This window comes from Gavia stellata, chromosome 2 (genome assembly GCF_030936135.1).
Source record: "Gavia stellata isolate bGavSte3 chromosome 2, bGavSte3.hap2, whole genome shotgun sequence".
NCBI lineage: Eukaryota > Metazoa > Chordata > Aves > Gaviiformes > Gaviidae > Gavia > Gavia stellata.
In genome coordinates, this window is record NC_082595.1 from 18,307,587 (window position 1) to 18,334,336 (window position 26,750).

Here is a 26,750-nt window from a genome sequence, read left to right on the forward strand (position 1 = left end):
TGGCCAATTTACTTCACCTCTGTGTTCTTCAGTGACACATGAAAAACAGGTAAAACAAAAATCGCTGCTTGTTCTTGTAATCTTAGAGTCCTAATTCAGCCTTAATTTGAAGAGGATTTCATTCCAAATGCAAGAGAGTTGAAAATCACTAATTTGTTACAAGCTTGGGGATTCTTAAGCGAAAGATACTAGGAAAATCTAAACAATGACTAAATACATAATCCATGGCCAAGATAGATACGTAAGATTAACTAACATAGGGTAAATGAACATTTTGTATTTTAATATAGTGACTCAGACAGGAAGTCTTCCTCTTCACATTGGCAAATAGCTAATGTCTGCAGTCCCTGGATACCAACCCTTACCCATTTATAAGATTTCCCAACAGTAGATGCACAACATCAGCATGTGACAAAAACATCCAGCGTTAAATACATCTGGCATTTGAGACTTGAATGAGCAATAGTAGTTGGCTTATTTTAAACCAAAAACTGGACATTGGGAAAGAAAAAACCCTAAACTAAACATCTTATTTTCCTTCACTGCTTCAAAATATGTAGTCTTGTAAAAAGAAAAAAAAAAAAAAAAAAAAGGCTAAATTCTCTTGCAATATGCTTAAATAACTGCTATTTTTTGGTTTTAAACAAATCAAGAGCACTTCTTAATTTTACATTGCTTTGATGTTAGTCTTCTACAAGTCTTTTTTATTTTTGTTAGTTTGGAAATACTACTTCCCGACTTCCCGTAGCTACTGGGATGCTGTATGCTTCAGTAACAGCATGCATATATCCACCTATTCACAGAATTGCATGGTGTGAAAACAGTATTCAAAACCAAACCCCGGGAAAACCAGCTACTTTGCAAATGATAGCACATGAACACAGCTGCACTGATTTGTGCATTGTCCTGTCTGTCCCTTGTTTACAACAGTATGCAAATACATGGAAAGTTTAGTGGGATGGTTGATTTGGTCTTTCAAGGTATTCAGTGACTTGGTACTGAAGACACCATTTCATCTGGCTTCACTGCAAGCTGTTCTTGCACAATTGGACACATTGCTCAATTTCTCCATGTCTTAAATTTCTCCTCTTAGAAAAAGGCATGTACCAACTCTGCAGCTAAATGTGTTAATGTCTGGCATGCCTGGCTGGAGCATATTATATTCACGTTGAAGCACCAGTGAGCCTGTGTAAGTACTTATGTATGCTCATTATAGCAGCTTCTTGTTATCAGTGTACCTGGGAAGCATAATTTCCCTTAGTTTTAGCTATGCTGTGCTACTTAGATTATGATGCAAACTTTTGCTTCCTTATAGATGGCCTTCTCTTCTTGTACAACTCCATCTCATTCTAGATACAAAAGTTTCTCATCTGCTCACCTACTCAAGTACTAGCCATCCCATCCTAATCCATCTTCTGATGAGATCAACTATTATCCTTCTGCATTTTGCTTAATTACTCATTTTCTTGTGTCTCTTCACTCTCCTTACACTAACACCGTACTTCAGTCATTTCCATCCAAATAAATAGGCAGAACAAAAAGCCCTCAAGTGGTCTGCTACCTTTGTTTCCCTTTGCCTTCAAATTAATACTTCATTTTCCTCTCTCCTTTTTATTTTTACCTTACCTAAAACATGCAGCTTATTTTTACTAGCTGGAGTTCTCCTTTGTACTTACATACTAGAGCTTCCTTCAACATACCTCCCTGCATCATGCCCTTTATTCTCACTTAATGATAATTGTGAAACTGAGATCCAGGCCTTTATCCTTATCCTTTTGAACTACAAAATTTAATTTTACTCCATGGCTCTAATCACCTTCCATCATATTGTTGTATTTTCCTCCTAACCTAGCCCCAAAGAATGAAATCCTTTTCCCGCTCACCCCCACCCCAGATTCTCAGAATGCTGTTGCTAATACCATCCTTCCAGTTATCACTCCGATTATGCTGCAGGTAACTGTGCTTCCTCCAGTAACTCTCCCTGCTTTATTACATTACTTTGTTTGTCTTCAAGGTCCTTGTCCATTCTATAATACCTTATTCATGACCAAGTTGCAGGTAGGTTTCTGTCTATGATCAATCAATAGTATCAGCTTCATGTTACACTTGCAAACAAATCTTTCCCTGCTTTCTGCTATGCTAGTTTTCATTCCCAAAAAGAGGTCTTCACAGAAATCTGTAAAATTACCTAACGGTCTTTCTTTAAATCCTCTTTACTGTGATGTCTGTATAACAGCTTGATAGGAGAATCCTAACTTCTGACTATAGTGCTAATATTATCCACATTATTTCCTTTTATTTTCCTATTTTCCTGCATTGCCTCCTGCCCTAAACTTGGATAGCAAGAGCTGTTTGGTACAGGGATATTTCTTGGGGTTTTTTTTCACTCTAAATTTACACAGTGCCCAACAAAACTTCTAATCCACGGTTTCAATTTCCAATATTTATTATAAATCAGTAATGACAAATAATTTTGTCTCATGCTTATGTTTATGTTGTGTTGAAGTTGATGGGATTGTAATCCTCTTCAAACAAGAGCATATGCAAGCTCGTTATGCAATTACTATAAAAGGAATTATTTGTTGAGCAGAACTGAACACAATCTAAATTCCCCACCAATTTTCAGATCAAAAAACCCCAAACCCCACAATCTTTTCTACTCATGGTCACCTAGCCTTTTATCTGTCCCTTGGTCAGAGACAAACCAATAACAGGCTTTGGAAGGTTTCATGACAAAATAACAAATAAGAAAAACTATAATGCTAAAGATAAATGTGGGAGGGAGGTAGAGAAAACTGTGCAGATAACATCAGCATTGCATTAGAAGTATGTTAATGTCTCCTGCTAACATTTCTTACATTGTAGTTTGCAACAAAGGATGCAGTTTACCATTTAGAAGATGGAAAAAAAAAAACCAACCTTGGCAAAAAGATTTGTTGCCTGTTGCAGTCAGAGTCCTAAGGATCCCTAAATTTCTCCACAGAATTTGGGTTTACTCTAAAACAGACAAACAAATAAATACATATATATATACATGTATGCATATAATAAGCCCTCAGGAGGATATTTTAAGAGTCTACCAAGACATAAATTTTTAGAAAACATATAAATATGTTTGGTAAGAATGTCAGGACAGCAGTCAAATTTTAAGGTACTTTCCAAATGTGACTCTAACATACATGAAGATGTAGGACTGTTTTCTAAGAAACAGATTGTAACAGTAGCCTAAAAGACAGAAACATCCATGCTCTTCTCACAGGGCTGGACTATTAAAAGCTGAACAAGGCAGATTACATAAATTTACATTTTAATACTGAACACATAAGCAGAAAAAAACAAAGGGGTTTTTTATAGGGCTTTAGGATGGTACCTGAAATAATAAAAAATACTGCCACAACTTTTTCACATTCCATTCAATTATGTTTCTATATTACCACACCTTTTACAAACAAAAGTTGTAGTCTTTCTGGCAGAGCTCATAAAACATGCTCAACAGATATTATACATCAATTTAGGCCAAGTTTCAGATCTTAAATTCTGGTCATTTAAGAACAGTTTCTGGTCATGTAGAAGATACACATTTTGCACTAATGTTTCCAGGAGTTGGATGATGAGACAAACTCAGACTTTGGCAAGAGTTTTGGCCCTTCTTCCTGTCCAGTTGATCTATGGAAAGATTTTAATGTTCTAGCTTCTAATCATTATCTCAGCCAAATGGCATTAGTTGCCAAGAATAAGTAAAGTCTATAAAAAGTAAAACTTTGGAAAAAAAAGAAAGGACTTCAAAGTTTGGGCTATTATAAAACTTGTAAGGCTGTTTATTTGGAAGCATATTAAGTTGCTAGGTGACATAATGGAGCACAAGTCCTTGAACCGCCAGCTCCGCTATATAATATGACCCATATTATTTTTTTAATTGGAAGAAAACTACAACAGTAAAGGCAGACGATTAGTTGTGATGTTGTAACTATTAATTCAGAATGCAATGGCTGACCTTTTTAAAACATGTATTTGCCAGATCCTGTAACTCATACAGTCACATAATTGTTTCAAGCCTATATGTTTCTTGTGTTCTGTGGTGCACTTTCTCAAATACCGGAGCTGAAGAAAGTTTGACACTTATCTCTGAGATTTAGCATAAATGCAAATGTTGAAAATTCTTCAAGTACAAGGTAATTTCCCAGGGAAGACAGAAAGAAGATGTTAAACACAGTAAATTCAAAGCAAACCAAAACTTCTCAGGTCTCCAGCATAACATGCAATCTCTAGACCAGTACATTGTCTGAAATGGTTAGCTGTCACCTTCAGGCTCCATTTTCCAAAACTTTCTTCAAAGCTCTAGGAAATACAAATGGTGAAAATAGTCCTTTTTGTTTGGTAATAACAGAAAGATGTCCTACAATTCCTGCATCTTTGTAATTGGCTCTTAACCTCTAATAACAGGCCTCTTCCAAATCCTAGGAAAATTCTAAAAGCCAATTTATTTCTTTAGCTAGGCCTCAACAGACGTTTTCTGTTAATCAGCAACTCTGTAATTGCAAATTAAAAGAAATTGCTTTTTGTTCATCATATTCCTCTTGTCTCTTTCTACCTTATTTTCTCTTAGAGGTTGGAAATCTGCTGTTCCCTTTCTTTTTTTTTTCTTTTCTTTTTTTTTTTTTTTAAGTGTGAAGATTCTTGCTTCTAGCAAGCACTGGACATAGTGTATAGACTCATCACAGTGGGGACTCTAACCAAATCCCTGTTCATAAGAAAATTAAGTTATATCATGGAATAGTGGAGAGATTGAGACAGTTGTCTTAATTTCTTGGCTAATGAAAGTTTTGTGTTATTTTTGGGTTTTTTGTTATTATTTTGTTACTTGTGTTATTTTTACAGCTTCGAACAAAAGAATTAGTTTCATTAATCTTTTAATTAGCTTTTAAATGTACAGAATAGTTTCTGTCCTCATATATACCTGTACATACTACTTTGATCATTTATATAACTTTTCTGGAAAAAGAACGCTAGTTTAGAGAAAATTTCCCTGGGCCTAATGCCTATGAAAATGTAGCAGTAATATTAATACCCACATTACTTCAGCAAATAAGATACTAGGAGATAGTAGGTATTACAAGATATTAGGAGATTAGGTATTTTAATAGGTCTCCATATGTCTTAATTCTTAAATGCATATCTCTCAGCAGTTGCAAAAATGTGAGCCTGCTACACTTTTATCTTCCAAAATGGCACAAATTTTCCCTTACTTGACACTTTTCAAATTCTATACAAAAATACTCACATATAAGGTAGTTATAACTCAAGGATACAAAAAGTAGAGGTTATCTAGCTTGAAATTTGAAGTATCTTTAAAGCTACGAAATCTGACCTTTTGTGTAACACACAACATAAAACTTTGTCCATTAGTTCCTAAAGCAAATCGATAATTTCTTATTGAACTACAATCTCTCTCAAGGACAAAATGAACTCTTTTGAAACCGCTTTGAATCCCATACAGTATTTATCAGCACTGCTTGCTCCTAAGCACAAAAGAAGCTGCATTCAACCTTCTGAAGTAAGTGCAGACAATACCTGACTTTGTTCTTAAGTTGCTGGTATGATTCAACCAAGTGAGGAAAAGTTTTGTCATTTCATTTCTTTCTTGACCACACTTGAGTGTATGGGTTTGCCTTAAAAGGAGGACATAAAATGCTCTACCAACTCTTAACCTTGAAGCATCTCAGCCTTCTGGTGAGCAGTAGTGCTACAGTTCTCTTTGAAGCAGCAAACAACTTTCTTTGCTGCCACTGCTACATTATTTTGAACTTTGCATTTAAACACCTCAGGAGTTCTACATGAAAATGGAAATCATGGTGGTGATATTTAGAAGAACCATGTTCAATTTCTTACTATCTTCTGTACTGGACAAGCTGAAGGACACTAGGAAAACTGACAGTCAGTAAAATGAGAAAGGTTGATTTCCTACAGATGAAATGAAGACCTAAATATGCACAATAAGATAAATGATCAAGCTGTGGAAGTTCTTTGACTTGGAGATTTTTATTGTATATTTTCTGGGAAATGTGCAACTGTTGACTGTTCTAATTAGGAGCAGTGCATGCCTTGTAGCTTTTCAAATTATGAAGTTGACTGAAGGTTCTCTACAGCCTAAAAATTACAACTGAGAGCATGTGGTTTTTTAACAAGCTTCACATTATCCATTGACAGTAACCTTATACAGAAGATAGATACACATCACACCCAGGCATGGAGATATTAGCATGGTTAAGATAACAAAATAAGGTGAAGTTGAGTTCCAGCAAGTGGCTTGGGGGAAGAGAAAATACTCACACTGCCTTTGCCTTCTCATTCCTAGTATGGTTCTAGAAAGATGTCTCAATGTTCTTAAAAAAGACTTTTTGGAATAGAGGTTGTTGATTTCACCTTCTGGGTCAAACCTCTGCTAACATAAATGATCATATAGTACTCTTTCAGAACTTTTATCATGTTTTCTCCAGTATCCAAAGGGACCAATCAAGCACCTAATGCTTTTAATTAATTTTCTTCTGATTTCTAAAGTGCATTTATTTGCATTAAATTATTTCCATTTTTATTTATGTCTATTTTAGAAGATTCCTTTGCTTCCCCATCAATTCCCAATAGTGTATTCATACACATGCAATCGCCTCTCATATTTAGCCTTTGCTAAATAAATCAAGTCCCACAGGTCTGTTCTCTTACAGCAAAATCTCCATCAGCCTAATCATTCTAGTAGCCCTTGTATTCAAAAACTAGAAGAAATAAAAAGAACTGACCATAAACACACACATTAAGTATGCTGAAGGTTTCACCAGGACCCTGTACAATAGTGTGAATACTTTGTTTCCTTTGTAGGATGCATTCCCAATTCATTGAAGAACGATAGCTGTCTTTTTTCATTGGCAGCTGACATCTGGACTTCCACAACCAGAAAATCTTCTGACATTTCTGGATTCCAGATTGTAACAAAATGTGTTGTCATTAGTCCTCAGTCCTACATACCTGCCCGATTTTGCAACTTATACTATATTTCATGGCTATACGTATCTATTCCTCTAATTCTCACAGTCATTTGTCTTCTCCTAGATATCTTGATCCCCTTCAGCACATATGACTCAGCTATGTTATCAGAGTTTAATTAATATACACTCCCATTTTTGGCACAAAGTTATTAATTAAAATATTACATAAGATCTGTCTCCTCACAAAAGTCTACTAATCATTTCCTTACAGCCCAAGAATATCCTTTTTCTTAACAAACTATAACAGAACAGCTTTAAATAGGTTCTCGCCCATCTTATAATTCTTCCACTGATCTCCAATCTTCTGCAGTCAACATACCACATACTGTACTCAAGAAGAAAAACTGGATAATTTTGACGCTCAAATCAATGATGCAGCTTTTGTTTTGCAGAAGGACCAGTAAGCCTCGAGCGTGCTAATTCTGAGGTGGGTGCCACTGGGCTAACAAGCTGTTCTTGAAGGCAATATATTGTGGAGCGCACCACAGAAGGTCTCTAGCATTTCTGCAAAGACAGCTGTGTAATAAAAGGGATATTTTAGAAGATAATTGTGAGGCCTTTCTGTTATCTTTGTTCTTCTCTTGCTGCGCAAGTGACCATTCTACAGGTGGCCCAGGATTCCTTCTCCCCTTTCAGAAATTCAGACTGTGCTTTTATGCTGGAAACAGCTTGAGTCTGAGATGGCTCATTGGCTTCTCTGTGCAGGCTGTATCATATTCAGACTAGTCCTATGCAAACCCAATTGCATGTCTCTCCACCGTGCTATTGGTTCAGAGTTTATAGCTCAGACTTCATGTCAAAGAAGGGCATCTAAACCCTTTGCAGATCAAACTTTGTCCCAAAAGCAATATAGTCTCATTCACCCAACTCCATATTCCAGCTGCTGAACACCAGCAGATGCAAAATGGCTTTCCACACAGTTAATTGCAGAGTTTCAATGTCCACTGCCCCAATTCACAATCCAGTTAAACTGCTAAATAACACAGTCGACTATGATATTTGCTGTTTTCCAAGAATACTGTAGTCTCCTGCATCTGTTTCAATACAAAACCAAACAAACCAACAAACAAACACAGCTCCTGGACCTTCAGTTAAACATCCCAGTTCTTTCAGAATTCTGAGACTGAAATTATCTACTCTTCCCTCCCAAATCGCCGTCTCCCAGTCCAAATTCATTGAACTCTGTGGGTTCTGCTTCCCTCTTGGCTGCAGTTATTTCCCTCTCACACTTCCTTCCTGTTAGTCACTTATGCCTTTAACATCACCTTCAGCATCCCCATCCCTACTGAGAAGGGAAAAAATTTTTTTGTAGTTTTGGAGCAATGCTAAGATGATACTCAGTATTTATTCCATTATCCCATTCCAATGTCCTGTTTTTCCTTCACGCTCTATTTAATCACCAAGTAATATTTTCCATTTGTTTTCATTTTTACCCTTTTGACTTTTGCACTCGATTTTAGTTGGTGATTAGTCCATTTCCATTTCATTCCCTGAAGGCTCACTACTTATGCCTCATATGCTTTCTGAGACAAGTTATTTGTTCATTTGGGACAGGAAACCTTTCCCCTACTATTTTTCTTATTTGGAATAAAAGTTCAACATACTTTTACATATCTGAGTCAAAAAAAATTCTATCCTCCTCTGTAATCAAGTCCCTGATTCTCCACTTAAACTAGTGGACTTGTTGTAATCACTGTGAACTGATCTTTACCACTATGTCTCACCAAAACCAAGGCCAAAATACTATCATGTTGTTTGTGCGACTCTTTGGTAACCACTTCACAGAATTAAGGGGTCCTACTATTACTTCTGTATAAGTTTAGCTCTTGTAACAAGACAACACCCGCTATTTCCCACTAGCAGCTTTTTCAGAACCTTTTTTATATTAGAATTAAAAAAATTGTTGTCTTCATTGCATGTAATCCAGGTATTTTCGCCCAATTTCCGTTCCAGATCTTTCAATTGGTTAACAACAAACACTCCTCTTGAACCAAGTGGCTTTACATGGGTGGTTTCAGGCAGAGGACGGCCTTGTGGATGCGCAGGTAACACACAACCCCACAGATCTGGCAGGGAATTTGTGGTGTGTTAATGGAGCGATCCACACTCGATATAGCACCACACCTCTCGGTCGGGCAGCGTTTACAAGCTCCCTTTTCTCACAGCCATGACACTTTGGCTTCGGGGAATACAGCTAGCGGTGAATTACCATTAACGGCCACAAAGGCAGTCACCCAGCTGTGGCGGCAGTGGCAGCCACCCCTCGCAGACAGAGCCCGGTTGCTTGCTTGCACCCTCCTCCTCCTCCTCCTTCTTCTTCTTCTTCTTCTTCTTCTTCTTTTAATTCTGCTTCTCCTCCTCCTCCTCCCCCTCGCCTCGCCAGGGCGCAACCAGGCGTCCCGCCAAAGCCACCCGGGGGGCGTGAGGTGACTCGGCGGGAGCCAGACCCACCTCACGAGGGTCCCGCGGCAGCCGCCACTCCCCGCGGTGCACGCTGGGTAGCGTGCCGCGGTTACCGTTGCTAGGCGGGCGGCGCCGCTGGCTGCCCCGCGCTCAGCCGGCAGCGATGGTGAAGGAAACCATCCGGGTGTACGCGCGGGTGAAGCCGCTGGGCAGGCGGCAGCAGGCGGGGGTAGGACGGGAAGGCGGCAGCTGGCTGCCGGGGGGTGGAGTGGGGCGGCTGGGGCGAGCCGAAGGGCGTCCCGTGGGCCTGCGTGCGGCGGGGTCGCCTGAAGGCAAAAGGGAGCGGGCAGTGAGCGTCTGTCCCCGCCGCCACAAGAGGCCCTGCCGGCTTATGAGAGCTGAGGGGTTTGGTTTGTACGTGGTTGGGTGCGGAGGGGAAAGCTACAGCCCTGCACTGTTCTCCGAAGCCTTAAGAAGTTAATAAAATGACGAAGTACAGGAGCTTAGACTGGAACTATTGGGGGAGGGGGCGAGGAACTTGTTTCCTGCCTAGTTGTTAGAGGAAGGCTCCACAGAAAAAGCATTTGATGCTGGTCACTGGGTTTATGCAGTGCAACACTGTTCTGAACGTTGGTGGGGAACGTGTAACTCCCAGTATTTAGCTGTCCTGGCAAGGGATAATAAAGATAATGAAAGCGTTCCTCGGAAATCATGCATTTAGGTCTCTTCATTGTCTTGTTGTTGTAAACCAGCTCTACACATTCTGTCATAGTCTTTCCTAATACATTCTTCCAGGTTTTTTGGAGGGGGTTGCAACGGGGGCTATGCTTTGTTTTTTATAACAGCTCAGATATTAAAGAGGTTTAGTAAGCAAATTATATCAAAGAGGGTATGTTTCTGTTTCAAATCTTATTGTAGTGTTTACATGGTAACAAACAGGATAGTGTTAGTATGTGCTTGTTTTGTTGTATAATAGCTGAAGGAGGATCTGCTCATGTATTAAGGGCTTTTGAAGTAGGCAGAACTATTCTAGTTTGCTATGTTGTTTTGACATACTGATTAGCCATGGTATACAATGCAATTCTGAAATTTGTGTGAAGTTTTTCTTCAGGCAGTTACAGGTGCTAAGCTTACGTAAGTGTTATACCTAAGGGCTATGCTGTTCTACAGGTAAAATTATTGTGTTAATTCATATCCATGCTTATTAGATTTATTCAGTCGATGATGATGAGAGATCTCTGTCCAGTCTGGAGATTATCGTGCCACGTGATTTAGCAGATGGGTTCGTCAATAATAAACGAGAGAGCTACAAGTTCAAGTAAGTAAAAGCCTTAGCTTTGTGTCTTTTGCCTTTAGTGATGGATATCACCGTGTAGTGATACAGATCTATAGAATCTGGAAAAGCCTATTCTTAAAATCAAGCTTTGGTATAGATAGGTTTATTTTTATACAACTCCATTACCAAGAGGAATACTCCAGCATAGTATGGTCTGCCCTTGAACGAGTGTGATAGCATTTGATAAAGTTGTGGGGGTTTTTCTATCCATTGCAAGTCATTATACATTTCTAAGTCTCATCTCAAAGACTGCATCTTCATTTATCAGTTCTTCCATTTTTACAGCTTGTTTTGCATTTGAGTATGAAAATTGAATGCAGGACTGTGTGTTCTCTTGTGATCTAATGAGTTGGCATAGGCTGGCTAAAGATGTCTTGATGTAAAACAGTCTGTTTAGAAACTGTGTTTCAGACATAACCAAAACACGGTAAAGAAAAACAGAGATTGTTGAAAGAAACAAAACCAGGGTTGTAGAATGTAAATAGTTTTTAGAAATTAAAAATTAATACCAGCAATATCAATCAAATATTTTTATCTTTTCAACAGAAAACTCGGAGGCAACATTTTAAAATTCTGATGACAAAGAAAGCTAGATGTATAACCACCTCTAATGACTAGGATGAGATTGTCATTTTCCAAGTTTAATAATCCTTATTTTGTATAATACTAAATCAAATAAATTTGCTGCTCTATGCTATTAAAAAAGAGAGCCCCAGATAAACATCTGCAGCTCAGATTGATGTCATTTTACATCAGGTAAGGAAATCTTCTGCTTGGGAAGAGAGGAGCTGCCCTCTCCAACTAGATTAATATGCAAAACTAGCTTAGGTTGCAGATGCCCAAGCCAGCTGTAATGAATGCTGACATTTTTTTCTGACTTTATAATTTGTTAAAAAGTCTGTAGAGATGGATTTTGAGAAACATTATGTCTTATTATTCTTAAGCGAATGCAAAAATAATGCTAAGGAGCAAGTTGTCTATCCTGCTCGCCTCAAACATTATTCTCCTTTGTTCTTACTTTCTTGTATGGGAATCAAACACAATTGTTTGAATGACTTGACTGATTAAGCGTTAACAGGATAGAATATATGCCTTTATACTTTGTGTATTGCAGTTGTCTGTGATGTTGTATACACCACATAATCCCTTGCAGTCCATGGTGCCTTTTTATATACCTGGTGTCTGTAGTGCCTTTCTATATACCCTGTGAAGTTCTATGTGAGTATACAGTTCCAGATATGAGGGACAACAGAGCAGGGCACAAGCAGCCCAGGAGGTTTCTGGAGTGTATTAATGACAACTTCCTAACATATGGTTAAAGAGCTGATGAGGGGAGAAGCTCTGCTGCACCTCATATTTGCAAACATGGAAGAACTGATCAGGGATGTGAAACCTGGGAGTAGTCTTGGCTGCAGTGGCCATGAGATACTGAAGTTCAGCATCCTGAGAGAAGGAAGCAAGGCAAAAAGCAGGTTCACAACCCTGGACTTAGGAGAGCAGACTTTGGCCTATTCAGGGACCTGCTTGGAAGAATCCCATGAGACACAGACCTGGACAGAAGTCCAGGAGAGCTGGCTAATTTTCAAGGATCACCACCTCCAAGCTCAAGAACAGTCCATCCTGATGAGCAGGAAATCATGAAAAAGCAGCAGGAGGCCTGTGTGGATAAGCAAGCAGCTCCTGACTAAACGCAAACATAAAAAGGAAGGTGGGAGCAGGGTCAGGTGACCCAGGAAGACTCTGAGGAATGGGATCAGGGAAGTGCAGTGAGGAGTGTGGAAAATGAGCTGAGCTGCTGGGCTCAGAGGGTTGTTATCAGGGGTACAAAGTCCAGCTGGAGGACAGTCACTAGTAGTGTAATCAACACTGCGATCCAATACTGTTTAGCACTAATGACCTGGGTGCTGGGACTGAGTGAAGCTTCAGCAAGTTCACAGACAATATGAAACTGGGAGGGATGGCTGATGCACCAGCTAGTTGTGCTGCTGTTCAGAGGGACCTCAAGAAACTGGAGCAATGGGACAATAGCAATCTTACGAAGTTCAACAAAGTGAAATGCCGAGTCCTGCTCCTGGTGAGGAATAACCAGGACAGGCTCGGGGTTGACCTGGAGTCCTGGTAGACAAAAAGTTGAAGGTGAGTCAGCAATACACCATTTGCAGCAAAGAAAGCCAACAGCCTCTGGGCTGCATTAGATTAGGCAGAGTGTTGCCAGCAGGTAAAGGGAGTTGATCCTTCCCTTCTGGTCACCACCAGTGAGATGACATCTGGAGTTCTGTGTCCAGTTCTGGGCTCCAGCAAAGGGATGCAACAATGATTAAGGGACTGGAGCATCTGACATATGAGGAGAGGCTGAGTGACCTGGGACTGTTAATCCTGGAGAAGGGAAGGCTCCAGGGGATCTTATCAATGTGTATAAACACCTGATGGGGAGCGAGGGAATAAAGAAGATGGAGCCAGATGCTTCTCAGTGGTGCTCAGTGACAGGACAAGAGTTAATGGGCACAAATTGGAATACAGGAAATATCAAAAAAACTTTTTTACTGTAGGGTGATCAAGTACTGGAACAGGTTGCCCAGAGAGGTTATGGAGCCTCTATGCATGGAGATACTCAAAACCTGACTGTACAGACCCCTGCTCTAGCTGACCCTCCTTTGAGCAGGGGGATTGGAGCAGATGGTCATTTCCAACCTGAAGTATTCTCTGATTCTCTGTAAAACAAATGCAGATATTTTATATAGGAAGTGACAAAACTTAGATTGAATTAAATATCTCCTTGTGATTTACAGGAACTGTGCAGCAGAATGAAGGAAGCAGTTACAAAAAAATGTGAGCCTGGCTATACTGGTGGGATGCTGTATTTGGTTATAGTGTAATCTATTTATCCAGGTTTCAGTGTGGTGCCAGTTACAAACACTGATTCTCTTGATAGATTTAAAATACGGTTTATTTTTTTCTAAGCCACATCATTTTATCAGAGGATTTTATTGTACACATCTTGTCAAAGCAGCACTGTGTACAGCCTATTTATGTACAATAGCACAACAGCACGCTGTAGTTAAGACTACAGGGAAAACATTGTGCTAAGTTATGTAAGCCTTATGATGTAAACATTGACTATTACAAACACAAACAAAAATGTATGAATCAAGTAGTGTTTTAAGATTCTGAGCAATTATTATTTGCTTAATATTTTCAGATTTCAGAAAATTTTTGATCAAGAGGCAAAACAAGATGTGGTTTTTGACAGCATTGCCAAACCAGTAGCAGAATGGTACGTTGTTGATCTTGCGAGTAATCGGGGTAACACAGCATCAAAAATAGCTTTCATTGTATTACTTGGAGGAGAGCTGGCAATTGTTAGTCTCGCTGTTGTAAAAGTGGATTGATGTTTTAATTTTCTAAATACTGACATGTCCGAACCTAGGAGATATGCAACAATCCCCTGAGAATTTTATGTATGGTAAGGTTCCATTATTAACTCCTAAAATAGCACTGCTACTGTTGCCCCATTTTTTGCATAGGCATAGAAATCCATGTCTAATTAGTTTTCTGTCTATAATATAAGCTCACCTCATTTCATTAGAAAAGTATTCCCTATATAGTTCAATGAAGGGGTAAACCTAACGAAAATCTTATCCCCCTGTTTAGTTTTCATTAAGTTAGGGACACGCATGAATTAAGACCTGTGGAGATATTCTCAAATTTTGCTCTTGTTATTTTTGTCTCAATGTGTAGGGCAGTGATTTTGGCACTGTTTTTGTTTTTCTCCTCCATATAATAATCAAACAATGCTCATATTTTAGAGTTTGCAAAGGCAAGCATTTGAGACTGATGTAGAAGTCCCCTTTATTCATTGCGTGGATTGAATGCCACTCTGAACCTGGTGGATTTTCCAATATGCTGTTCTCTTTGCTCAGCTTATGCCCACGTTGCTGAAGTAAGTTAGTACTGGTTTTAGTGGGGTAGAAAATCCCACACTGGAGGAAGCAGAATTTCTGCATAGTGTTTGTTTATCAAACTTACTGCTCAGAATCCAAACTTGCAGTGAGTTGGACAGTATTACTTTAGTTACCAACTTTTTTCATTCATTGTCTGACCCATTCATTGATTTAAGCTATGATTCTGCAAGTTACTCTTCAGCCTATTGCACTGCCACATGTTTTGCACTCTAGGAAAACAGACATCCTCAGTTGGACACTCAGTCTTTCTCAAATTGTTACTTGGAAGTAAAAATATACCTAGCTCTTTACAATTTCGTTTTCTCGATTTTCCCCTCTATTTTCTTCTTAAAAGTCCCACATAAAGCAGGAGCGTAATTGACTGTGAAAATGAAGAGCCAGTGAAATTGAAACTTCACTAGAATAAGTTAAATATGCTTTAAAAAAAATTTGTTACATTCTTTTTTCACCCAAAAGGGATTTCTTTGCTTATCTGACTTTATAATATATAGCTTCCTGTTAACTCATTTACTTAACTTTAAATATTTCTGAGTTTACTGGTGACTGCAGACAAAACCTTCTGTATCTTATTTGACTGTGCTTGGAAAGAGCAGGGTTAAAACTCTCGTTGTTACATCCTATGGATTGAATTACCCTCAACAAAAACTCAGAGTAGCAAAGCTAACTAGCAACAGACTGACTGATTTTTTTTTTTTTTTTCCTTTGGAGTGTTTTACTAGAATATGGAAAGGTTTTCCAGTTGAATAAATCACCTATACAGTACTCTAATAAACAGGAAGTGGTATTGTTTTCCCTTGTTTCAGTGTTGGCTGATACAAGATTTTTATACATTGATTTGCTCCATTATGTAGTGTTTAGTTTTGATTTTTAGATATTTTTACAAGCTATTAAAATGCTATTAAAATCAGTGGTGTTTAGGCATACAATTATCTCCGAATAGCTGAGCCTTCAACACTAAAATTGATTTATAAAATCATTCTTAACTGAGTCAAGACTATTTTCATTCTGAGTGTTATAACATGTTAAAGCTTGTATTCTAATTGATGTTTTTATTGTTACTGATAATATTGAAGGATAATTTTGCTTGTGTTTTTATGGTAGAGTAGGCAATACCTGAAGTATGTTCATGTTTCTCATCCTCTTCCTTCGTTTTTACCTTTTCTTGGGCAAAAATACGTATTTCAAAATGTCTTCATAGTCACGAGGCTCCTTAGTTAATGGAATCCTTAACTGTGCCTGAAATTTTTTTCACCCTATAGTTAATGACTCAATTTTTCTTTCCATTGTGGGACAGTAAGAATTGCCCTGTTGCTCTGAAAGACCAGTCTTTCATAGCAAAATGTTCTTCACTATTTGTTTCTTTCTAAGTCAACGTTATCTTGAAGGGAAAAACTGTTGAAAATGCACTCATTTCTATTGGAGTCACTTTACTAAGGGAACAGTTTTTGTCTATTGCTAGGGAAAAGAAAGTAGCAGGAAAGTATCAACGAAATAGTTCAGTAACATTTTGAGGCTCTTTGCCATGCATATTTACAGTCATGAGAAAATTCAGTTAGACTTGAATACTCAGAAAAAAAATCTTGGGCATTGTTTAAACTAAAAACAGCAATGCAGTGTTCAGGATTCTAAAATCTTTCTAGTTTGTGCTTGGATGGATGGAAGTTGGATGCAACTTTCTTTTTTCTTTTTTTTTTCTTTTTAAGTGTGCTTTCTTTGATGTTGGGCCACTACTTTCTCTCTTTAAGGCCAGTGTGTAACTGGCCATTTCGCCTGTGGTTTCAGAGGCACCAGACATTAGTTCATTTAACTTGCTTCTTCAGTCAAAAGTGCCAGCCTCTGCAAACCATTATAACCATGTGATTTGCTTGTTTTTTTTTTTTATTGTTGCTTTGTTAATGCTTAAGTCCTCCCTTACTTGATTTCTTTTTATTATTAATTTGTGCTTTTCCCTTTTCCTTTTAATTTTAATTATATATTCCTGATTATTTTTTTTGGGGGGGGGCAGAGACAGCTTGATCTTTAAGAAGCAGCACTAACTCTATTACTCTATCAAAAAATAGAGAAATAAATAACATCCTTCTTTTACAGTTTGCTAACAATTAAGCATTGCTTTGGGCTAACAACAGAACAAGGTTACTCTTATAATGCTTCAAATATTAGTGTTATGATGATGAATGCAATCAGAAATTAGGTAGAAAATCTTAGTACTTTGGAATTAGTTTCGTTTTCAGTTCTAGTATGGCCAGTGTTTTGTCTTGATTTATTAAAGAATAACATTGAAAATATTTTCTTTTCAGATGTATCATGCAAATAAGAAACAGCTCAGCTGTTTATAAACCTAATGGCAATCACCTATGTTTTTTTGAAAGATCTGATAGCCTCCAGGATAATACTCCCACTACCATTTTAGTTTCTTTTGGTGTGCTGTGTTTATCCTAAGAATTAGCATCTGTAATATACAAACTACTTCCCTTTACTCTTTTCTGTTTTTTTTCTGCTGCTTATTCTTACGGAAAATACAGTCAAAATATTTTGCAGAACAGCATCATTATAACGTTGACTGTATTTTGTAATGTCTCTCTTTCCAGTTTTAGAAAATATTTCACCAGTAACTGAAAATACTTGGAAAACATATTTACATCATTAGATTGCCTTGTAATACAAAGCCACAGGCTGTAGACTAAACATCCTAAGAGGATATTTCTAGCTTTTCTGAATATACTCATAGAAATCCAGTGACCATCGTTTGCTTTTCTGCTGCTATTTTTTTTTCTTCCTGTTTAAGTCTGTGAATAAGATGATATAATAGAAGTATTTGGACCTGCTGTTTTGTGGTTTGTTTGGGTTTTGGGTTTTTTTTCTCTCTCACTAACAACTCAGGGATTTGTCTTTTACTATGTATTCAAGGAAAATAAAATATCTACAAGTTTCTTCAAACTAATGAAATTTCATTAGTTTGTAAAGGGATGCTAATTTTCTCTTAGATTGCTCTCCTTTTGACCATCTAAGCTAGAGTAATGCTGAATGTGCTTTACTTTCACTGGCTTCGATAGGATTGTGGATTAATAATTGCTCTGAAATCTGAATCATTAGACAAGAAATTGCTTGAAACATGAAAACTGACTTAGTTTACAAGGCTGTGTAATAAAGAAATTGTTTATTACAAAAAAAAGGTTCCAAATAAATTATGACCTCTGTTTTCAAACATCATAGAGTAAAAGAAATTGAGATATTCTTAAAAACTTTATATTCTTATTTCTGAATTTTTTATGGTTCTTCATTACTTTTAAATCTCATTATTAGGAACAGATAAAAGTCATAACTTTATATCTTTTTACAGCAAAAGGAATGTTTCTTTTTTATTTTGATGGAATCCCTTATCATATACAATACGTTAGTATAATTTTCTCCTAACAAGACGAATGTGGAATTAGTGGGGCTATTCCTTTGATAGTACTTAATCTGCAGACTTTGTCATGCTTTGAAATGTGATGCAATTTGTATTTTCCTTGTGATGTTGACCTTAAATTGTGAAAAAATAAAAATCCACATATCTGAAATCTTACAACAATTTGATTTTACATAGGAAAATACGTAGCTCTTTTAGCTTTGTCATGGGTCTTTCAGAACCTCCTTAATTTCAATTCTTGTATGAAGTTATTATGCAAACTTTGGCTTCATGCAAATGTTTGGCTTTTGGGGAAAAGATCTTTATTGTGCAACTGGAATTCCAAATTGTTTTTTTAGTTCACTTTATTTTTGTATAATTTGAAATACAAGGTCTTTTTTTTGAGTATTTAACAGTATAATTAAACATGTGCATCATGTTAGATGTGTAAAATAGTTTTAATAACATTAGTTGTAAGAGTACAAACTGCCTTCACGAAAATTTCAAACTACAACAGCAGAAAATATATGTGACAGGAGAACAGAAAAGTAAAAGTCAGTCATGATTATTTATTCGTTATGTAATAGCCAGAACCCTCCATTAAATTGGTTATTTGTTGTTTTGCATGTCAAAAAACTTAAGACCTATTTTCCACTCTAAAGAAATTACACCTCAAAAGAAGTGTATAGAACTCATCCTTTTGTGGGGTCAAATAAAGCAGCTTTTTTAATGAGGTGACCTGGAACAGGTACAGGTTCCTTACCTGTATCTCTCTGCTTCAGTGAGTAAATAATCTGAATTAAGTTCCTTAAAAGGTGCACTAAACTATCATTCTTATTTGGACTCATGCCAAAAATCTTACTTATGTCTATGTATCTTCCTATACATGTGTCGCGTATAGGAAGCTGTTTCTCCACCCTTTTTATCCACATTCCCTTCCCTTCTGCCCCTCCTTTCTTTTTAGGCTTGTTTAGTGGAACTGCTACATGTTGCCTCTGTATTTGTAGATGCTGTTGGCTGGTACAGCAGGTTGCTGCATGCCCTAATAGCAAGGATTGTTTCCAACACCGTGAGCTCAATGAAGACTTGTACAGTTTTGGTACTGCAATGTCAATATAAATGTCAACTCACTGAAGCTGTAATACACAAGGATTGAATGATTAAAATGTTGTAAGACCTTTGTGATACAAATCAATTACTTGTTTTTCATAGTCCTGGCAAAGTGACTCCCCAACCAGCTTAAAATCTCTTGGTATTATCAGCGTAATATAATATTTGCTACCATGATCAAAGCTGGCCTTTTTATGAAGACTTGTTAAATCTTCATGCTAATATGATTAAAATGAAGAATGTCTAGTAAAACAGCTATGCTCTAGTAGTGGAGGGGTTTTTTTCTGGAATTTTGTTAAGGTGTAAGCATCAGACCTGTAAGCATGTGGATATTCTAGAAAATAGTCCTTGTTAACTAATTAAATGATAAGCTTACATAAACAATTATCCCTTCTCATCTGGATACGTTTGTGACACAGTATGGGAAGTAGTGGCTTGGCTCACCTGCAGACAACCTTGCATCACAGCTGTATGATTGCTAATGTGGGTGATTTAGGTACAAAAGGCCTGTAGAATCTATATACAGTAAAGGACACATTTTTTTGGATGTCAGGTTGAAACAAATGTAGCTTAAAATTTCTCCTAAATTGAGAAATTGGAGCAGTAATGCTAGCAGTTCTTCCTGAAAGTGTGTACAATTATGAGGCAATAAAAAGTGAAAAGCTTTGTTAGTGATTAATCTCAAATGATTATTAGTTGCTTATGTTTATTTTGACTTAAATTGCACAGTTTAGAATTGTTCAAGAAGGCTGCTTATTATAGGTTACAGTTTGATAGCTTTGATTCAGATTATCATTGTGTCACTTATTTTCTGCAGTGCTTATGGTGGAATTCTAAATATATTTAGATATTTTAGTTAAAATAAGAAATTATATTACACCTTATTTTTTTTTAGGAAAGCCCTTTTGAATTTTCTAAGGAAACTTGCTTGCACTAAGCTCTCAAAAACACAGTTACATGCACATTTGGAAATCGGTGTTGTTTTTGAAAGATGAGGCATTCATTACCAAATCAGATTTGTTCCATAAATCTGGCAAAGGCATAAAGAAAAAAATGTCATACTGAGATACTTTTATATATTTTAATTAAAAAAAACTTTAATCTGAGCTCCAAGTGATAGAAGATACCTAAATACTGAGTCTCTGTAAAGAAAAATCCTCCCTGAATACTTGTTTTCCAGATCCTGCAAATTAAGTTCTTCCTTCTTTTTATCTTAAATATGATGTCTGGGGGCTGTTTTTCCCAGGACTGTGTTGAATTTTTTTTTTTTTTTAAATAAGTGAAATTTAGTGAATTTCTGATATAGAAAGAATCACAGAATCACAAAGGTTGGAAAAGACCTGTAAGAATATCAAGTCCAACCATCAACCAACAAACACCACCATGCCCATTAAACCATGTCCCACAATGCCTCGTCCACACATTCCTTGAACACCTCCAGGGATGGTGACTCCATCACCTCTCAGGACAGCCTGTTCCAATGTTTGACCACTCTCTCAGTAAAGAACTTTTTCCTAATATCCAGCCTGAACCTCCCCTGGTGCAACTTGAGGCAGTTTCCTCTTGTCCTATCGCTTGTCACTTGGGAGAAGAGGCCAACACCCATCTCTCTGCAACCTCCTTTCAGGTAATTGTAGAGAGCGATGAGGTCTCCCCTCAGCCTCCTCTTCTCCAGACTGAACAACCCCAGTTTCCTCAGCCGCTCCTCATAAGCCTTGTGCTCCAGACCCCTCACCAGCTTTGTCGCCCTTCTCTGGACACGCTCCAGCACCTCAATGTCCTTCTTGTAGTGAGGGATCCAAAACTGAACACAGTATTTGAGGTGCAGCCTCACCGGTGCCGAGTACAGGGGCACGATCACTTCCCTGGTCCTGACCACACTATTTCTGATACAGGCCAGGATGCCGTTGGCCTTCTTGGCCCCCTGGGCACACTGCTGGCTCAGATTCAGCCGGCTGTCAATCAACACCTCTAGGTCCTTTTCTGCAAGGCAGCTTTCCAGCCACTCGTCCCCAAGCCTGTAGGATTACATGGGGTTGTTGTGACCGAAGTACAGGACCCGGCACTTGGCCTTGTTGAACCTCATCCAATTGGCCTGGGCCCATCGATCCAGCCTGTCCAGATCCCTCTGCAGAGCCTTCCTACCCTCGAGCAGATCAACACTCCCACCCAACTTGGTGTTGTCTGCAAACTTACTGAGGGAGCACTCAATCCCCTCATCCAGATCATCTATAAAGATATTAAACAAGACCTGTTCCAAAACTGAGCCCTGGGGGACTCCGCTTGTGACTGGCCGCCAACTGGATTTCACTCCATTCACCACGAAAGGAAAGTGATGGACACTGGTAAAATATTTCAGGACAGCAAGAACTGAAATGAGGAGAGGGCTGACAGTATCCCAAGACCAAAGATATTGGTGTCTTCTGCTTTTTTCATTAGTCTAGTATTTTAATAGTTATTGAGTATTTGTTCCAACCACATGCCTTTATGTTACCAGTCATTTAAAATTAAGATATCAAAACTCAGGTTAAAATAATAATATGAAGCTAATAAAATCAAAGTAATTAATTTTTAAAGATGAAATTTGTTCCCAGGAATTTCTCTTATCTACAAATAAACACTCACAGATTTAGTCCTTACTTAATAAGGCCTTTTTTTTCCATTTAAATATTTAGACATATTTTATTTATTTACATTATAAACTTAGTAAAAACTTTTCACTTTGAACTTTTTCATTTTAAAACAAAACAATAATAAAAATTACAGATGGCTTAAGTGCATCTACTTAAATGGTCTTTTTAATCCTTTTGAAGACTGAGAAGTATGTCTTGCAATAGGAATTAAGTGTCAGAGCAAGCAAATCTTTTTGCTTAGACTTCATATTTATCATTGCTGTGATGGCTTTTGGTGTTGTGGATAGGTTTCATTTGCCAGCTGCTGAGACAAGATTTCCACATTTGTCTGTAATACCTGTCAATATCAAAAACTTGAGAATAAGGTTGTTACTATTTCTTTGTCTTTTTCATAATGGAGTTTGGAGTAACACAAAAGGAGTCAGAGCACTGACTTCCCTGTGGAAGACTGTCATATTGGTGGTTATAACACTGATGCATTGAGACTAGTCTGAAATAGGGCAGAGTTTTTAGCAGTTTCTAGCACATTTTCAGGGACTGATAAGGACTGTTTAGTTTTTCCTTATTCTGCTGATGATTCTATATGAATTATGCCTACTGCTAACAAATTAGAATAATTATGCCAGAAGGTATCTATCTCTGTACGTAATCTGGTCCAACCTCCTGACCAAAGCAGGTCTTGCTTCAAGGTTAGATCAGGTTACTCAAGCCCTTGTCCAGTAGAGCTTTGAAAATGTCCAAAGGTGGGGATCCCACAACCCATCTAGACACCTGTTCCAAGGCTTAACTACTCTCAGTGTGAAGAACATTTTCCTTATACCCACTTAGAATTTCCCCTCTTGAAACTTGTGACCACTGCCTCTTGTCCTACCACTGTGTAAGCCTCTGAGAAGAATCTGACTCCACCTCTGTAATGATCCGTTGCATAATGGAGGTTGGTAATAAGGTATATGTATAGATTTCTCTTCTCCGAGTTGATAGACAACAGCTCCCCTTGTGTGTGATGTGCTCCTGCCTGAACTAACTTGGTTCTGTCAGGCTCACTTCAGTTTCTTTATAGCACCCTTCTTCTACTGGGGAGTCCAAAACTGGACACAGAACTCAAGAGGGAGAATTTGATTTATTTTTTTTCAAATTTTGATGGTAACTGTTCTTTTGATTCAGCAAAACCAGTGTAGTAGCAGAGGAAGCAGAGTTCTTTGTTATACTTAGGCGCAAGCCTGCCTGAAGTCTCATTAACAATGAGCGCAGAAACAAATTAAAAGTTCTGTGTCCATAAACTTTAAATAGAACAAATAATCTTCGCTGGAAATTAAAACAAAATGTAGTCAGAAAAGCCAACCACAATAAAACAACCCCAGTCTGCTTTCAACCTCCGTCTCCTGTCACTGGGTTTTATACCACTATTTATATTGTCTCAGATACTGAAGGACAAAGTACTGGGTGATATTTTAAACTGTAGTAACTACCCATAAATTGTCTAGCTCTCACTTGAGGAATTTCTCACTTGAGGAATGTTAAGCAGTTGTAAACATAACATATCTATCAATTTAAGTGAAATTGCTTCCATGAGTTAGACTTCTGTATCACACCCTTCATTTAGGAATTAGACATCTTTGAGGCATGAGGCAAGTCAGTTGGGTGACTGAAAATGCCAGTACACAACTCCGTAACAGCTGTTTATTTAAATAAGGATCTAAAATAAAATACCGTAGTGTGTTTAAGCATTTACACCATCAAAAAATCTGCATCAAATTGTCTCATGCTTTGGATCACACCTAAAACTCAGTGAGATTATTGGAAAGGTGGTGGTTGACTTGAATGAGCTTTGGATCATGGGCTTGCTTAATGATACTTTGCAGGTGGAGAACTCTTTCTCAGCATGTTTTCTAAACCCCTGCTCTCAATATTCTGGTTAGAAAAATACTGAAAGTATTGTAATTTCTGTCTCAAAGATTGTCATTGTGAGAGATTTCTTCGTAGTCTGTTTCATAGCTTGGAGGTAAAACTTGAAAATTTTTGGTTTGTGCCATCTCATCACGCTAAATTATGTTGCTGTCACAATATATGGTTAGGTTTATATAGCAGTATGATGAAAATAATCTCCTTAGTCAGTTGGGTACACAAATTATCTCATTTGGAAAAGATGTGCTTTCAATTGTACGCAATATAGAGGACATATTCAATGCTTTCTTTGTGTTTAAAAAATGTTGCTGCTTAGCTTTGTAAGGTCAAGCACAAAGCTGTTGTATTTCTAAAAACCAGCAATATTTTTTCAGTGCTTAATCAGAAAAGATGCACTCAGTTCTTTGAGTAAAATGTAAGAACAGATCTAACCTTTTTCTGTGTTAAAATCATCTTCAAGTGGGCATATAATTAGATTAGAAATTATACTGCAGAATAAAAGGATAAAGAAGATTTAGGACTGTAATAAAAAAATACTTATTCATAGATTAGGAGTTGTTTGCCTGCAATTAATGTTATTATTTCATTAAAATTGATATTAGCTCATGTTACTGTTTTCTTGTTGGTTTATGACTATTTCCTTTTTTTTGGTGTGGTGTGGTTTGGGTTTTTTTCCCCCTCTGTCTTATTCTGATTTCCACCAAGGGAAACATTTGTTGTTTAATTTTAGGTTGTCTAACAATACCAACTTTACTAAATAGAGCTGCTTATTACATAAATACTTGTTGATGAATTCAGAATACTTAGCAGGTAATCATGATGTTTCCTCACCAATATTTTGCTTTAAATTAACTTTTCTTACAGTGATTAAAAACAAGACTAAAATTTATCATCCAACACACCTTTACATACAGCACACATGTAGATATATTGTCACAGACATACATGTTTCAGTTTCAAATTACTATATCCAGCAAACATTACAATTTTTTCATTGTATACAGCTTTGTGATATGTGACTCTTCATATGGTTTGACCAGATGTACTTTCACTGAAACACAAAAATACATATGCAATTTTAAAATACATATTTTCCATCTGTCACTGTACTGACACAATTATTAATTATGCTACAAAATCTGGGAAATCCTAATATTCTGGCATCATGAGTTAAATCTAAAATATTAAGATTCAATTTGTTTAGTTCTGATCCATTTGAATTTGCAGAGTTTGACCTTTCTGGGCCTTTCATGGCAGTCATGTAACCGAGATATCCTACACGTTAATAACAAGATACGAAGGCAGCTCAGTATATTGAATGAGATTGAAATATGATTGTTTGCCAAACTACCATATGTCTGTGTTTTCCCAGAAATGTCACCTTTTTCTAGAAAGCTTGTCTTCACAGAATCTGAGGTCTTGGGCAACTTTTTGAGACTTCTCTACATGTAGAAATTCAGGCCAATGACACTTGTCCACATTCAGTGGATTTTGTCATTCACAGGTACGAACTCCAACATGTCGGACTTACTGCTCATGCACACGACAACTTAGGTTTTTCCTTTACCTATTTAAGTTGGTCCAAATTTTCCAGATAGGAACATGGCATACCTGGTTGTAAAGCAGTAGAAGCAAAGCTGAAACAACAAATTATTTGTTAAAAACTTACTTTTTTATATCTATTTTTCTGGGTTTTTTTGGTTTAAAGTTAACCCTAAATATTTTTGTAGGTAATATTGATACGCATTTTACTATGTAAAGATTGCTTTATGTGGCTTGTGATGAATAGCACTTTCTCTTCTTTTTATAAAAGCTAAGTCTATCAGAAAGTGTTGCAAATTTATGCCTGCATGTTTTAGCGTGTAAGGAAAATGAACGCTCCAAATTTCCTAACACAGTTAAACAAATGTACAAATTTGGACAAGTTTTAGTCATCGTATTTTAAAAACTTTTTTTTCTGTGTCATAGGCTTTACAGTTCTGAGCTTGGTATTGTTAAAAAAAGAAGGCCCTCCAGGAACTCTAACAATCGTAACAGGAGTAACTTCGCTAAAAGAGACCAGAGACAGATTTCTCCAGCAACATTTTAGCTAATCTGTCTGGAAGTAGTCCATGAACTTCTGAACAGGGAGCTGTATAACATTGCATAAGTTCATGATAGATCTTTTCAGCAAAGCTGCTCCTTGGATTATGTGTCTTTGATGTGTTTTGTTTGAAGTAGTAAAGAGAGAGTTTATTCAACAAAGTGCCTCCTTAACCATGCCAAAACTCAGCTTCCTAGGAGAAAAAAAACTGCAAAGTTCTGGATGTTCTGGTAACACCAAGGGGGCATGACTGAAAATATCCTTTTAATGTGTGATTTTTATGTATACTTATTTTAAATTCTTCACTAGACTACCATCAACAACCATGTCAACCTGTATACTTTCAAATACTAAGTTTAACAAAGGTTTGGGATTTTTGTTCAGAGAATTTGAAGAGCAAAGGTGCAGACTTTACCTGGGTGAACTGACATCTTGCAGTATATTTTGCAGAATAGGCAGAAAAGAGCTGCTGATTCTCTACCACCTTTCCCAGTAGAGAATCAGTTCCATTACTGTTAGGGGCAGCTTTACTTTGCAGATGAGAATCTTCAAGGATCATTTTGGTGGATGCTGTTTAGAAAATACACTGTCTTCTTGTCATCTTATAATTGGCGTTGTCAACTTTTTTAGGTACCTGTTGCGATTATATTTCGAGATGAAAGGGAGAATGTGTATATTTTCTGCTCACTATACTAACTTACTGAGAGACCCTTCACTTTGTCAAGGGTAATTCTGCAGTGTAGTTTGTTTGTTTTTAAATAACATTTTATGGGTGGCTAAAGGGTTATAAAGCTTTCTATGGATTTATTTTCCTAAAGGGATTGTGCATCTTAAGTTGAAAACAGTAAGTACAGATCTTAAACTTCCTGAGTATTTAGTAAGTAGATATT

The 26,750-nt window shown here is 37.3% G+C and overlaps 1 protein-coding gene across 1 annotated transcript in view; it reads left to right on the plus strand.

The window, feature by feature from the left end:
- Window positions 1–10,721: 10,721 nt before the first annotated feature.
- Window positions 10,722–26,750, plus strand: part of KIF6 (kinesin family member 6) — a 173,044-nt gene continuing 157,015 nt past the window's right edge. The window contains 3 exon segments of the mRNA XM_059835476.1: window positions 10,722–10,761; window positions 11,326–11,374; window positions 13,979–14,053. Coding sequence (XP_059691459.1) covers window positions 10,722–10,761; window positions 11,326–11,374; window positions 13,979–14,053 — 164 coding nt within the window.